At 39.3% G+C, this 16,265-nt stretch overlaps 1 protein-coding gene across 1 annotated transcript in view; it reads left to right on the forward strand.

The window, feature by feature from the left end:
• Positions 1 to 16,265, forward strand: part of MCUB (mitochondrial calcium uniporter dominant negative subunit beta) — a 110,352-nt gene that overhangs the window by 68,761 nt on the left and 25,326 nt on the right. Inside the window, exon 4 of the mRNA XM_053565045.1 lies at positions 1,415 to 1,519. Coding sequence (XP_053421020.1) covers positions 1,415 to 1,519 — 105 coding nt within the window. The remainder of the gene's footprint in view (positions 1 to 1,414; positions 1,520 to 16,265) is intronic.

The raw sequence follows: 16,265 nt of genomic DNA on the forward strand, positions 1-16,265 counted from the left end.
CACATTCTTCCTGATTTTACTAGCAGTAGTCCCGTTGGCACACATATTAATGTTGCTAAAGTAGCTGTGGTAAGAATGCATCCAAGCAAATGCCAGTTCCTGGATTTTATTTAATGTAATTTTATGTTGACTGTTCTGAAGGAAACATGATAGCAAAAGAAACCCCAATCCAGCACCAGTTTTTTTGTTGTTCTTGTTTTTTTTTTGTTTGTTTTTTTGAGACAGTTTATGGCCCTCCATAGAGTGCTGTAGCGTCACAGCTCACAGCAACCTCAAACTTTGGGCTTAAGTGATTCTCTTGCCTCAGCCTCCCAAGTAGCTGGGACTACATGTGCTCACCACAATGCTCAGCTAGTTTCTTGTTGCAGTTGTCATTGTTGTTTAGAAAGACCAGGTTTGAACCCACCAGCTTCAGTGTATATGGCTGGCACTGTAACCACTGTGCTAAGGTGCCAATCCCCAGCACCAGTTTTTTGCTTGTTCGATGAGTTTGCTTTCTTAGCCACTGAGTTAGGTTAGTTAAAAAATATAATAACAAAAACAGGGTTTTATGAGAAGCTGTGCAAATCACATTGCAGTTAAATTTCCAAGATATTTTTTTCTGAAATATTTCTATATTTGAAATTACTACTAGAATCTCTTCTACCCTTCTTTACCTCCCCACAAAATAACCCATACAAACGCAAATTTATTTCTTAGGCTTAATTGTGTTCATTCCTATCCCTGCCATCCCACCTCCTTAAGGTTTTGCCTCTTTTCATTTATCCCAAGCTAGAAAGGGAGATGAGCCTATGTGGTGGCAGCATGGTGTTACATAAATCAATCACTTTTAGTAACAAAAACACAGGCTTTTTAAAATGTTACTACCTATGTGCCTACATTTACCAGTTGGGGCCTTGGCTGTGAGCAACAGAAATGGACTCTGGCTAAACAGAGGAGTGTGTCCATAGGCTGTCATATTGGAAGTGACAGAAGCCAAGCTTAGAAGAGGGCAGGGGCAGAGACCACGTTAGCCCAAGGACCATCTCATGGGCTCTGTTGATGACACCCTTACCCCACCCGAAACACTGTCCTGCTTTGCTCTGAAGGGTTCTCACCACTCCTGAATCTTTGAATGACCTTATGGTCATTCAGTTAGACTTTTACCAGGGGCATTAACCTGGATTCCAGCCCAGCTGACAGAAAGTGGGAAAGGATACCTGACTATTCCATTTGATTCAGTGAAATGGGGTGGGGGTAAATGACCAAAGAGGATTCCTTTCGATGGGAATGGTATTTGGGTTGGGGGCCCCCCAAAAAGTAAGTGTCCACTACTTTATTACAAAGACGAGTTAGTAACTTTCTATGAGTTGAAAAATGGTTCTTAACTGTTTTAAAACAAAGACATATTTTTGCATTATATTTTTTCTTTCAGATGGCAGTGAGATTCCACCTTCAACCTTGATGGATAATTTGCTAATGAATGATTTTAAACTTGTCATTAATAAAATAGCATATGATGTACAGTGCCCCAAGAAAGGTAAGAAACACAGCTATCCAACTATCTTTTTACCTTTACCTGTGAGGTATTTATAGCAAGCCAAGTTTATCTTAAGAATTCTTGTCAGTTGATCAGATAACCAAGAAAGCTTTTGGAGAACCAATGTTTAAGCTTTTCTAGCAGGAGTGTAAGTGATCAGGACAAGTTGCCTAGCAGGGCTTTTAGTCTCATATGCTCTTTTTAGACTCTTAAGACTTCACTTTAGGTTCTAAATGCTTAATCTGACATTATTGGGTTAAGAGGTAAGTCTGAAAATCATGAATTCAGGCATATATCATTGTATTGCTCTTAATGCTTTAAAACAAAATAACCTTTGCTTTTTAAAGGAGTTTTAGCTTCATAGCAAAATTGAGCAGAAACTACAGAGTTCCCATATTCATTCTGCCTCCTACCTCCCCTACTATCAGTATCCATACAAGATTGTTATATTTGTTATAGTTGATGAATGTACATTGACACATCATTATCACTGAAAGCTCGTAGTTTACATTAGGATTCACTGTTAGTGTTGCATATTCTGTGGGTTGTGACAAATGGAGAATGACATGTATCCACCATTATAGTATAGCAGTCCTTGAATGACATCCTTCAATGTTCTAATGTTGATGCAAAAAAAAATCAATTCTCAGCCAAGGTCACTGTCTTTGTGGAATTTGTATGATCTCCCCAAGTCTACACAGGTTTTCTCCAGTTTCTTCCCTCATCCCAAAGCTGTGCGTGTGAGATGAATGGGCACGTCTACATTGTCCCGTCTGAGTGAATGCAAGTGTGAATGCACCCTGCAATGGAATGGCGTCCTGTCTGGGTTGGTTCTTGCCATGGGCCCTGGGCTGCCAGTTAGACCCACAACACAGAACTGAATAAGCAGGTTGGAAGACGAATCAATGAATGAGTACAAATTATTGTAAAATAAAAATTCATAAAGTCCACAATAATCATAAAAATGCCTGACAAACAATGCAGTAGGAGAGCACTCAGCAAGCCTACCAGATTTATTATTGTTAGTTTTTGAACTGGTGGAAAAAGGTAATCCTTACAGTTTTCACTTTGCAAACATTTATTTCTTGACTTAACCCTCCCCCACTACAACTGCTGTCATTCACTGATTCACAAAAAATTAGAGAAATAATTATCTTATTGTTATTAATATTTCTCAAATGATGTGTAGCTCACATATTTTTCAGTGTTTAATGTTAGAAGTATTTGGGGTCTTTATTTAGAAGTGGTATTTTGGTGACCAGAAATGTGCTGTAGGAATTTAACTCTTGTTTATGTCAATTAACATGTGGTAAAATGTGTTTCATTGTAAGTTATGTCGCTTTTAGTTGTGGTTTACAAGAACCTATCTAGGACATTAAATGAGAACTTACTGTGTTATGCAGAAGGTTTCTCTGCTCTAAAAATCCTTTATGCTCTACCTATTCATCCCTTCCTCCTCCTCAACCACTGATCTTTTTTGGACACTGTAGTTTTGCCATTTCCAGGATACTATATAGTTAGAATCATACTATATACCATTGTCCTTTGGTATCTGTGGGGGATTTGTTCCAGGACCTCTTATGGATACCAAAATCCAAGGATGCTCAAGTCCCTGATATCCATCATACTTTAAATCAACTCTAGATTATTTATAAAATTTCAAAATATTGTGGGTATACAAATGTTTTTGGTGATGAGCACACATGTGCACAGAGGGAAGAAAAACTCAGTAGAAATCAAGTACAGTATTGCCCCAGGAATCTAAATGCCCCAGAACTCCAACAATTTGGAATTCGAACAAAAAATTTCAGCAAATTTTGCCTAAAATCTGAACTCTGCTTTGGAATTCAGATGCCCAGCAGGTTGTTCGTTTGTTTTTGTGTGTTCATTTCTCCAGCCCTTGGGCTTCCCATATGCTTTGTCCTTCAGTTGGTGAAAGTGTCTTGTGTGATTTTTGCAGCTAATTTTATGCTTTTGTGCCTGTTTTATGTTTTTTTTAATACAATAACAACTAAGTATATTCACCAGGGGTCCTAAAAAGTGTAATGAGGAAAATAAGAGTAAGAGGAAAGCTGTTAGAGCTATAAATGAAGTTAAGAAAGATCTTATCTCTAAGCATGAAAGCGATACACATGTGGCTGATCTCCCTACTGTGTTTTGGGATGCCTAAATCAACTGTACGATTTTGAAAAATAAAGAAGCTAACAAAGCAGCTGATGTGTCAAAAGGGGTTACAATGACGACCTCTAGGAGACTGAAAGTATGTAAGAGAAGGAAAAACTCTTCTTAGTTTGGATTAATGAAAAACAGCTGGCTGGTGATTTGATTTCTGAGACAAGAATTGTGAGAAATCCACAATAATTTAGTGAAGGGCATGCCTGATACTAGTGCTCAAAAGGAGGAATCTAAAGCCAAGAGGGGCTAGTTCCATAACTTTAAGAAAAAGACTGGGATCCATAGTATTGTTGTGCACGGAGAAGCTACCAGTTCAAATCTGGAAGCAGCAGAAAAGTTTGTAAAGCAGTTTAAGGACTTTGTGAACAGTGAGGGATATGTTTCAAACCAAGTGTTCAATTTTGATGAAACAGGCCTTTGTATTTTTAGGTTTTTATATCTTTAATTTTATTAATTTACATTTTTATTCAAATGCTATTATTTGTTAATATTTTACTTTAAAATCTGGTATATTTACTGTTAGAATCATTTTGAAAATTCAAGTTTATAGGACCCAAGAACAGATTAATCCAGTTTTTGTTGTTTTAAAGGGGAAAAATTGTCTTGGATCTTGAATGGGGTTTTGGAGTAGATTAAGTTCAGATTCCAAGATATCACTGCAGGGGGAATGGGGGAGTAAGGAGTGGGCGAAACCTACATAATAGGTATGATGAATGCTATCTAGGTGATGGACATACTTAGAACCCTGACTCAAGCATTGCAAAAGAGATCCATGTACCAAAAACATTTGTACCCCTGTAATACTTTGAAATAATAATAATAATTTTTTTTTTTTTTTTTTTTTTTTGAGACAGAGTCTCACTATGTCACCCTTGGTAGAGTGGCTGTGGTGTCATAGTTCACAGCAACCTCAAACTTTTGGGCTTAAGCCATTCTCTTGCCTCAGCCTCCCAAGTAGCTGGGACTATAGGCACCTGCCACAATGCCTGGCTGTTTTTTGGTTGTTGTTGTCATTGTTGTTTGGTAGGCCTGGGCTGGATTCGAACCCGCCAGGTGTATGTGGCTGGTGCCCTAGCCACTAAGCTACAGGCACTGAGCCTCAAATAATTTTTAAAAATGATTTTGTTTGCATTCATGGCTTTTGTAATGCTTGAGTGAGGGGTCTAAGTGTGCCCATCATGGAGAGAATGTTCATGGTACCTGTTAGGTTGGTTTTTGCCCATCCCCTCCTCCCCCATACCCCCCTACTTGATATCCACTGAGTTTTTTTTCTCTTTGTGCACATGTGTGCTCATTGGTTAGTTCCAGTTTAATAACAAGGAAGTGTAGAGTTTGTTTTTTATTCTTTAGAAGCTTCACTTAGAATAATTGTCTCTAGTTCTATCCAAATTATTGCAAAATGCCTTAATTTATCCTTTTTTATTCCTTGGTGTACATATACCACATTTTATATATCCACTCATGAATAGATGAGTACTTGGGTTGATTCGACATATTCGCAATTGTGAATTGTGCTGCAATAAATATTTGACTACAAGTGTCTTTTTGATATAATGACTTCTTTTCCTTTTCATAAATACCCACTAGTGAGATCACTGATAGGTGATCAAATGATAGGTCTGCTTTTAGCTCTTTGAGAAATGTCCCTACTGTTTTCCATATAGGTTGTACTAATTTGCAGCCCCACCAATGGTGTATAAGCATTTCCTTCTCTCTGCAGGCATGCCAGGATCTATCGTTTTTGGGCTTTTTAAAATAAAAGCCATTCTAACTGGGGCAAGGTGATACCTCATTGTGATTTTAACTTGCATTTCTCTGATGACTAGTACCATTGAACATTTTTTCATGTTTATTGGCCATTTGTGTATTTTCTTTTAAAAAGTTTCTGTTCATGTCTTTTGCCCATTCTTTAATGGGGTTGTTTTTATCTTGCTGATTTCCTTGAGTTTTTTTTTTGTAGATTCTGGTTATTAGACTTTGATCAGATGTATAGCTTGCAAATATTTTCTTACATTCTGTAGGGTGTTTGTTTGCTCTGTTGATTGTTTCCTTGTACTGAAATATTTTTTTTTGAGACAGAGTCTCACTTTGTCCCCTGGGGTAGCGTGCCGGGGCATCATAACTCACAACTTCAAATTCTTGGACTCACGAGATTCTCTTGCCTCACCCTCCCAAGTAGCTAGGACTACAGGCTCCCACCACAACACCTAGCTATTTTTAGAGACAGGGTTTCGCTCTTGCTCAGGCTGGTCTCAAACTCATGAGCTTAGGCAGTCCACCCACCTCAGCTTCCTAGAGTGCTAGGATTCCAGGCATGAACCACCACAGGGGGCCTGAAATTTTTTATTGAATTTTTTTCCTGAATATTTTCAACCCCTGGTTGGTTGAGTCCACAGATACGGAACGGAATGCACAGATACAGAGGGCTGATTGTATAGCCATTTCAGATTGGTTACATTCACTTAGTAATGTGCATTCAGTGTTCTTCCACATATTTTCAAGGCTTTTTCACTCACTTCTTTTTAGTGCTGAATAATAGTCTATTGTCTACATGTACTACAGTTTATTTATTCATTCGCCTACTAAAGGACATTTGGGATGCTTCCAGGTTTGGGCAATTATGAATAAAGCTGCCATAAACATTCATGTGCAGGTTTTCCTGTGATTTTCAACTCATTTGGATAAATACCAAGCACGATCGCTGGATTATATGGTGAGAGTATTTAGTTTGGTGAAAAACTGCCAAGCTGTCTTCCTGAATAGCTGTTCCATTGTGCATTCCCATCAGCAAAGAATGAGAATTGCTTTTGTCCTACATTCTTGCCAGCAATCACTGATGTCAGTGTTTTGGATATTTGATGTTGTAATAGTAGGTATGTATCTATTGTTGTTTTAATGGGCAATTTTCTTTTTCTTTTTTTTTATTGTTTGGGATTCATTGAGGGTACAAAGAATTAGGTTACACTGATTACATTTGTTAGGTAAATTCTCTCTTGTAAGTATGTCCTGCTCCCAAGAAATGTGTCATACAGTCACTGATTACATTTGTTAGGTAAATTCTCTCTTATAAGTATGTCCTGCCCCCAAGAAATGTGTCATACACTGTGACCCCCCCAAACGTCCTCCGTCCTCCCCTCTCCTTGCTTCCTCATTCCCCTACCCCTACCATGTATTAGGTCACCTATTGTCTTCATATTATTATTATTTTTTTTTTTTTGAGACAGAGCGTCAAGCTGTCACTCGGGGTAGAGTGCTGTGGCATCACAGCTTACAGCAACCTCCAACTCCTGGGCTCAAGCGATTCTCCTGCCTCTGCCTCCCAAGTAGCTGGGACTACAGGTGCCTGCCACAATGCCTGGCTATTTTTGGTTGCAGCTGTCATTGTTTGGTGGGCTTGGGCTGGATTTGAACCCACCAGCTCAGGTGTATGTGGCTGGCACCTTAGCTACTTGAGACACAGGTGTTGAGCCTTGTCTTCATGTTAGAATTGAGGACACTGGATTCTTGCATCTCCATTCTTGTGATGCTTTACTAAGAAGATTTCATTCTGCCTCCATCCAAGTTAATACAAAAGGTGTGTCTCTTTTAATGGCTGAATAATATTCCAAGGTGTACATATACCACAGCTTGTTCATCCATTCTTGGATTAGTGAGCATTTAGGTTCCCACTGTTTGGCGATTGTAAATTGCACTGCAATAAACATTCTAGTGCATATGTCCTTATGATAAAATGATTGTTTTCCCTCTGGGTAGATGCCTAGTAATGGGATTGCAGGATCAAAAGGGAGGTCTAGGGTGGCACCTGGGGCTCAGTCGGTGGGGCGCCTGCCCCATATACCGAGGGTGGCGGGTTCAAACCCGGCCCCGGCTGAACTGCAACCAAAAAAAAAAAAAAAAAAAATAGCCGGGCGTTGTGGCGGGTGCCTGTAGTCCCAGCTACTCGGGAGGCTGAGGCAGGAGAATCGCTGAAGCCCAGGAGTTGGAGGTTGCTGTGAACTGTGTGATGCCACGGCACTCTACCAAGGGCGATAAAGTGAAACTCTGTCTCTACAAAAAAATAAAAAAATAAAATAAAAAGGGAGGTCTAATTTGAGTTCTTTGAGAACTCTCCATACTTCCTTCCAAAAAGGTTGTATTAGTTTACAGTACCACCAGCAGTGTAAAAGTGTTCCCTTCTCAACACTTTGATGCCAGCATCTGCAGCTTTGAGACTTTGTGATGTGGGCCATTCTTACTGAGGTTAGGTGATATCTCAGGGTGATTTTGATTTGCATTTCTCTGATGATTAGGGACCATGAGCATTTTTTCAAACATTTGTTAGCTATTCATTTGTCTTCTTTAGAGAAGGTTCTTTTTATCTCTCTCGCCCAGTGATATAAGGAATTGTTGGCTCTTTTTATGTTGATTATTTTGAGCTCTCTGTAGAGCCTAGTTATCAAGCTTTTGTCCGAATCATAATATGCAAATATCTTTTCCCATTCTGAAAGTTGTCTGTACAGAAGCTGTACAGAAGCTACTCAGTTTAATTAAGTCTCATTTATTTTTGTTGTTGTTGCAATTGCCACTGAAGTCTTCTTCATAAAATCTTTCCCAGACCGATAACTTCAAGTGTTTTCCCCACACTTTGAGGATTTTTATTGTTTCATGCCTTAGATTTAAATCTTTTATCCATCTTGAATCAATTTTTGTGAGTGAAGAAAGGCGTAGGTCCAGTTTCAGTCTTTTACATGTGGTTATCCAGTTCTCCCAGCACCATTTATTTACTAGAGATTCTTTTCCCCAGTGTATGTTTTTGTTTAGTTTATCAAAGATCAGGTGGCTGGGCCAGGTGTAGTGGCTCACCTGTGATCCTAGCACTCTGAGAGGCTGAGGCAGTTGGATTGCCTGCGCTTATGAATTTGACACCAGCTTGAGCCAGAGCGAGACCTCATCTCCAGAAAAATAGCCGGGCATTGTGACAGGTACCTAGCTACTTGGGAGACTAAGGCAAGAGGATTGCTGAAGCCTAAGAGTTTGAGGTTACTGTGAGCTGGATGCCATAGCATTCTACCAAGGGTGAGAAAGTGAGACTCTGTCTCAATAAATAAATAAATAAAAGATTAGTTGGCTGTAAGACATTAGTTTCATCTCATGGTTTTCTGTTCGATTCCAAATGTCTGTATCTCTATTTTTGTGCCGATATCATGCTGTTTTGATCATTATGGCCTTGTAGTACAGCTAATGTCTTGTAGGCTGATGCCCCCAGGTTCATTTTTATCACTAAAAATTGCCTTGGCTATACAGGATTTCTTCTGGTTCTATACAAAACAAAGAATTACTTTTTTCAAATCTTGAAAGTATGATGTTGGTATTTTAATGGGGATTACATTGAATCTGTAGATTACTTTGGAAGGTATAGACAGTTTAATAATGTTGATTCTTCCCAGCCATGAACATGGTATATGTTCTTCCATTTGTTGGTATCTTCTGCCATTTCTTTTCTTAGGGTTTCATAGTTTTTCTTATAGAAGTTCTTCACCTCTTTTGTTAGGTATATTCCTAGGCATTTCATTTTCTTAGAAGCTACTGTGAAGGGAATCATATCCTTGACTAGCTTCTCAGCTTGGATATTATTGGCATATACAAAGGCTACTGATTTGTAGACATTGATTTTATATCCTGAGACATTACTGTATTTTTTGGTTACTTCTAGGAGTCTTGTGGTTGAGTCTTTGGGGTTCTCTAAAGTCGTATCATCAGCAAAGAACAAGAGTTTGACCTTCTCTACTAGCCCCATTTGTGGACGCCCTTTATTCCCGTCTCTTGCCTGATTGTATTGGCTAGAACTTTCAGAACTATGTTGAAGACTAGTGGTAATAGAGGACAACCTTGTCTGGTTCCAGTTCTTTTTTTTTTTTTTTTTTTATTGTTGGGGATTCATTGAGGGTACAATAAGCCAGGTTACACTGATTGCAATTGTTAGGTAAAGTCCCTCTTGCAATCATGTCTTGCCCCCATAAAGTATGACACACACCAAGGCCTCACCCACCTCCTTCCTTCCCTCTTTCTGTTTCCCCCCCATAACCATAATTGTCATTAATTGTCCTCATATCAAAATTGAGTACATAGGATTCATGCTTCTCCATTCTTGTGATGCTTTACTAAGAATAATATCTTCCACGTCCATCCAGGTTAATACGAAGGATGTAAAGTCTCCATTTTTTTTAATGGCTGAATAGTATTCCATGGTATACATATACCACAGCTTGTTAATCCATTCCTGGGTTGGTGGGCATTTAGGCTGTTTCCACATTTTGGCAATTGTAAATTGAGCTGCAATAAACAGTCTAGTACAAGTGTCCTTATGATAAAAGGATTTCTTTCCTTCTGGGTAGATGCCCAGTAATGGGATTGCAGGATCAAATGGGAGGTCTAGCTTGAGTGCTTTGAGGATTCTCCATACTTCCTTCCAGAAAGGTTGTACTAGTTTGCAGTCCCACCAGCAGTGTAAAAGTGTTCCCTTCTCTCCACATCCACGCCAGCATCTGCAGTTTAGAGATTTTGTGATGTGGGCCATTCTCACTGAGGTTAGATGATATCTCAGGGTTGTTTTGATTTGCATTTCTCTAATATATAGAGATGATGAACATTTTTTCGTGTGTTTGTTAGCCATTCGTCTGTCGTCTTTAGAGAAAGTTCTATTCATGTCTCTTGCCCATTGATATAAGGGATTGTTGGCTTTTTTCATGTGGATTAATTTGAGTTCTCTATAGATCCTAGTTATCAAGCTTTTGTCTGATTGAAAATATGCAAATAGGGCGGCGCCTGTGGCTCAGTGAGTAGGGCGCCAGCCCCATATGCCGAGAGTGGCGGGTTCAAACCCAGCCCTGGCCAAACTGCAACAAAAAAATAGCCGGGCGTTGTGGCAGGCACCTGTAGTCCCAGCTGCTCGGGAGGCTGAGGCAAGAGAATCGCGTAAGCCCAAGAGTTAGAGGTTGCTGTGAGCTGAGTGATGCCATGGCACTCTACCTGAGGGCGGTACAGTGAGACTCTGTCTCTACAAAAAAGAAAATATGCAAATATCCTTTCCCATTGTGTAGGTTGTCTCTTTGCTTTGGTTATTGTCTCCTTAGCTGTACAGAAGCTTTTCAGTTTAATGAAGTCCCATTTGTTTATTTTTGTTGTTGTTGCAATTGCCATGGCAGTCTTCTTCATGAAGTCTTTCCCCAGGCCAATATCTTCCAGTGTTTTTCCTATGCTTTCTTGGAGGATTTTTATTGTTTCATGCCTTAGATTTAAGTCCTTTATCCATCTTGAATCAATTTTTGTGAGTGGGGTCCAGTTTCAAGTCTTTTACATGTAGACATCCAGTTCTCGCAACACCATTTATTGAATAGGGAGTCTTTCCCCCAAGGTATGTTCTTGTTTGGTTTATCAAAGATTAGGTGGTTGTAAAATGTTAGTTTCATTTCTTGGTTTTCAATTCGATTCCAAGTGTCTATGTCTCTGTTTTTGTGCCAGTACCATGCTGTCTTGAGCACTATGGCTTTGTAGTACAGACTAAAATCTGGTATGCTGATGCCCCCAGCTTTATTTTTATTACTAAGAACTGCCTTAGCTCTACGGGGTTTTTTCCGGTTCCATACAAAACGCAGAATCATTTTTTCCAAATCTTGAAAGTACGATGTTGGTATTTTGATAGGAATGGCATTGAATAGGTAGATTGCTTTGGGAAGTATGGACATTTTAACAATGTTGATTCTTCCCATCCATGAGCATGGTATGTTCTTCCATTTGTTAATATCCTCTGCTATTTCCTTTCTGAGGATTTCATAGTTTTCTTTATAGAGGTCCTTCACCTCCTTCGTTAGGTATATTCCTAGGTATTTCATTTTCTTTGAGACTATGGTGAAGGGAATTGTGTCCTTAATTAGCTTCTCATCTTGACTGTTATTGGTGTACACAAAGGCTACTGACTTGTGGACATTGATTTCATATCCTGAAACATTACTGTATTTTTTGATGACTTCCAGGAGTCTTGTGGTTGAGTCTTTGGGGTTCTCTAAGTATAAGATCATGTCGTCAGCAAAGAGGGAGAGTTTGACCTCCTCTGCTCCCATTTGGATTCCCTTTATTTCCTTGTCTTGACTAATTGTATTGGCTAGAACTTCCAGCACTATGTTGAATAGTAAAGGTGACAGAGGACAACCTTGTCTGGTTCCAGTTCTAAGAGGAAAACCTTTCAGTTTTACTCCATTCAGTAAAATCTTGGCTGTGGGTTTGTCATAGATAGCTTCAATCAGTTTTAGAAATGTGCCACCTATGCCTATACTCTTCAGAGTTCTAATTAGAAAAGGATGCTGGATTTTATCAAATGCTTTTTCTGCATCTATTGAGAGGATCATGTGATCTTTATTTTTGCCTCTGTTAATATGTTGGATAACGTTTATAGACTTGCGTATGTTAAACCAGCCTTGCATCCCTGGGATGAAGCCTACTTGATCATGATGAATGACTTTTTTGATGATAAGCTGTAATCTATTGGCTAGGATTTTGTTGAGAATTTTTGCGTCTATGTTCATGAGTGAGATTGGTCTGAAATTCTCCTTTTTGTTTGGGTCTTTTCCTGGTTTTGGTATCAGGGTGATGTTTGCGTCATAGAATGTGTTGGGGAAGATTCCTTCTTCCTCAATGTTTTGGAATAATTTCTGCAGTACAGGAATAAGCTCTTCCTTGAAGGTTTGATAGAATTCTGGAGTGAAGCCATGTGGACCAGGGCATTTTTTGGTTGGAAGCTTTTTTATTGTTTCTTTGATCTCAGTGCTTGAAATTGGTCTGTTCAGGAGCTCTATTTCTTCCTGGCTGAGTCTAGGGAGAGGGTGTGATTCCAAATATTGATCCATTTCTTTCACATTGTCAAATTTCTGGGCATAGAGTTTCTGGTAGTATTCAGAGATGATCTCTTGTATCTCTGTGGGATCAGTTGTTATTTCCTCTTTATCATTTCCTCTAGTAACCTGATTGAGGTTACTAGAGATTTTACTTTTCTATTCCTCGTTAGTCTGGCCAATGGTTTATCTATTTTATTTATTTTTTCAAAAAACCAACTCCTTGTTTCATTAATTTTCTGAATGATTCTTTTGTTTTCAATTTCATTGATCTCTGATTTGATTTTGGATATTTCTTTTCTTCTACTGAGTTTAGGCTTAGATTGTTCTTCTTTTTCCAATTCCATAAGATCTCTTGTCAGATTGTTGATGCTCTCTCTTTCTGTTTTTCGAATGTAGGCATCTAAAGCGATGAATTTTCCTCTCAAAACTGCTTTTGCAGTATCCCACAGGTTTTGGTAGCTTGTGTCTTCATTGTTGTTATGCTCAAGGAAGTTAATGATTTCCTGTTTTATTTCTTCCTTCACCCATCTGTTATTCAACAGAAGATTGTTTAGTTTCCATGCCTTTGGGTGGGGTCGAGCATTTTTGTTAGAGTTGAGTTCCACCTTTCGTGCCTTATGGTCTGAGAAGATACAAGGTAAAATTTCAATTCTTTTGATTCTGTTGATATTTGTTTTGTGTCCCAGGATATGATCAATTTTGGAGAATGTTCCATGGGGTGATGAGAAGAATGTATATTCTTTATCTTTGGGATGGAGTGTTCCATATGCGTCTATCAAGCACAGTTGTTCTAGGGTCTCATTTAAGTCTCTTATATCCTTGTTTAATTTCTGTTTAGAGGATCTGTCCAGCTCTGTAAGAGGAGTGTTAAAGTCCCCTGTTATGATGGTATTATCAGATATCATATTGCTCAGACTGAGTGAGGTCTGCTTCAAGAATCTGGGAGCATTTAAATTGGGTGCATAAATATTTAGAATTGAAATGTCTTCTTGTTGTATTTTTCCCTTGACCAAGATAAAGTGACCATCTTTGTCTTTTTTGACTTTAGTTGCTTTAAATCCACATGTGTCTGAAAATAAGATTGCAACTCCTCTTTTCTTCTGAATTCCATTTGCCTGAAAAATTGTCTTCCAACCCTTGACTCGGAGCTTTAATTTGTCTTTTGAAGCCAGGTGTGTTTCTTGCAGACAGCAAATGGATGGCTTGTGTTTTTTAATCCAGTCAACCAATCTATGTCTCTTCAGTGGGGAATTCAAGCCATTAACATTTATTGAGATAATTGATAAGTGTGGTAGTATTCTATTCGTCTTATTTGGTGAGAGTCCATTGCTTAGTTTTATCTTTTGCATCAGTGTGGAGGTTAGGTTCTGTCCTTTAATTTCTGAGTTCTTACTTTGCTGCTGATCCATTGTGGTGGTCAGTGTGCAGAACAGATTGAAGTATTTCCTGTAGAGCTGGTCTTGTTGTGGCGAATTTCCTCAATGTTTGTATATCCGTAAATGATTTGATTTCTCCGTCAATTTTGAAGCTTAGCTTAGCAGGGTACAGAATTCTGGGCTGGAAATTGTTCTGTTTAAGTAGATTAAAGGTAGATGACCATTGTCTTCTTGCTTGGAAAGTTTCATTAGAGAAGTCTGCAGTCACTCTGATGGATTTGCCCCTGTAGGTCAACTGGCGCTTACTCCTGGCAGCTTGCAGAATCTTTTCTTTTGTCTTGACTTTGGACAGGTTCATCACAATGTGTCTTGGAGAAGCTCGGTTAGAGTTGAGGTGACCTGGGGTCCGATATCCCTCTGAAAGCAGTGTGTCAGAATCTTTGGTGATATTTGGGAAATTTTCTTTTATAATATTCTCTAGTATGGCTTCCATTCCTCTGGGGCATTCTTCTTCCCCTTCTGGAATTCCTATAACTCGTATGTTTTAACGCTTCATAAAGTCCCATAATTCTGACAGTGAACGTTCTGCTTTCTCTCTCTTCTTTTCTGCCTCTTTTACTATCTGAGTTATCTCAAAAACTTTGTCTTCTACCTCTGAAATTCTTTCTTCTGCATGGTCTAACCTGTTGCTGATACTTTCCATTGCGTCTTTAAGTTCCCTGATTGACTGTTTCATTTCCTTCAGCTCTGCTATATCCTTTTTATATTCTTCATATCGTTCATCTCTTATTTGATTCTGTTTTTGAATTTCCTTTTGGTTATTTTCCACTTTATTAGCTGTTTCCTTCATTGTTTCCATCATTTCCTTCATTGTTTTCAACATGTGTATTCTAAATTCCCTTTCTGTCATTCCTAACATTTCTGTATAGGTGGAATCCTCTGCAGTAGCTACCTCATGGTCCGTTGGCGGGGTAGTTCTGGACTGGTTCTTCATGTTGCCCGGAGTTTTCTGCTGATTCTTCCTCATGGGTGATTTCTTTTATCTGTTTCCTTGCCCTAATTTTCCTTTCACTTCCTCTTGCTCTTTAAGTTCTCGTGCCTGTGGACTAAGGGTTATAGGACCAGAAGGGTGAGAAGGTTGAAGAGCAAAAAAGGGATGAAAGAAAGGAGGACCGAGTGATAAGAAAAAAAAAAAAGAAAAAAAGAAAAATAGAGAAAGGAGAGGGGTGGGTGAAAGGAATATTGACAAAAAGAAGAGAGGCACAGAAAGAGGGAGACATAGGAATATAGGTGTACAGTATGGTACTTTGATACAACCTTAAAAAAAAAACCCACCTTCTGGGGGTGCCCAGTTGGGTGGTTCCCTTGAGGTCAGCAGCTCTTTGCTAACCTGATCAGACACAGTACTCCACCTCCACCAAGTAGAGAGGAAAGACAAAAATGCTATAAATCAAACCAAAACAAGCAAACAGAAAACTTTACGGGATAAAATTGGCTGGAAAAACCAAATAATAGTGGTAGAAACACTAACAAAAATGAAGTTCTGATTATTGAAATAGGCAGCAATGGGAAATTATAATTAAACTAGAAAAATTGAGAAAGAAAAAGGATCTGTATGGAAAAGGTTGAACTTAAAAAACAAAACAACAATCTACAACATCAAAATAAACAAAAAAAACAACCAAACCAAAAACACAAACAAACAAAAAAAAACACACACGCAACCAAAAACAAAGCAGTATGTATATGTTATTGAATATTGTCTGGGCAACACGTGGTCTTCTGGGGTATGAGATGTTAATCACAGTTCTGATACGACTGGAGGCTGCTAGTTTCTCGAACCCCAGCAGGTAGACACCCTAAATCTCTCTTCAGCCCACTTAAAAGGCACTTTGAACTTGTTCACTTACTGAGCAGAAGCTTTCTCAGGGAAGTGCTTGTTGCTGGAATCACTGCTGAAGTGGCTATCCACTTACCCTGTGTGGCAAAACTGGTCTCCCTCTGCCCCAGAGGGTTAGGGCTGCAAGGCGGCTCAGATCCCGCCCTTAGGCTACTTGGTCGCTGGGTTACCAGCTCCCACCCAATTCCAGCTCTGCCACCCTGAGGGCGGAGCTTGCTGGGGCAGATCTCTCACAATGTCTGCCTGTGACCCAGAGCCAAACTCTGTTAGCTCCGTCTGGCTCAGTGGCTCAGACTGGGGCCCTAGACAAAGGCCAAAGTTCTCCGCACTCCCGCTCAGGCTCTCCCCAAGGCAGTTCAGCTGAGTGCCAAGTCCAAAGACACCAAAACAGTTCACAGGTAAGGCCTTTCTGGTTTGCAGTCTTG

The sequence above is a fragment of the Nycticebus coucang genome, chromosome 1, assembly GCF_027406575.1.
Source record: "Nycticebus coucang isolate mNycCou1 chromosome 1, mNycCou1.pri, whole genome shotgun sequence".
NCBI classification, from domain to species: domain Eukaryota; kingdom Metazoa; phylum Chordata; class Mammalia; order Primates; family Lorisidae; genus Nycticebus; species Nycticebus coucang.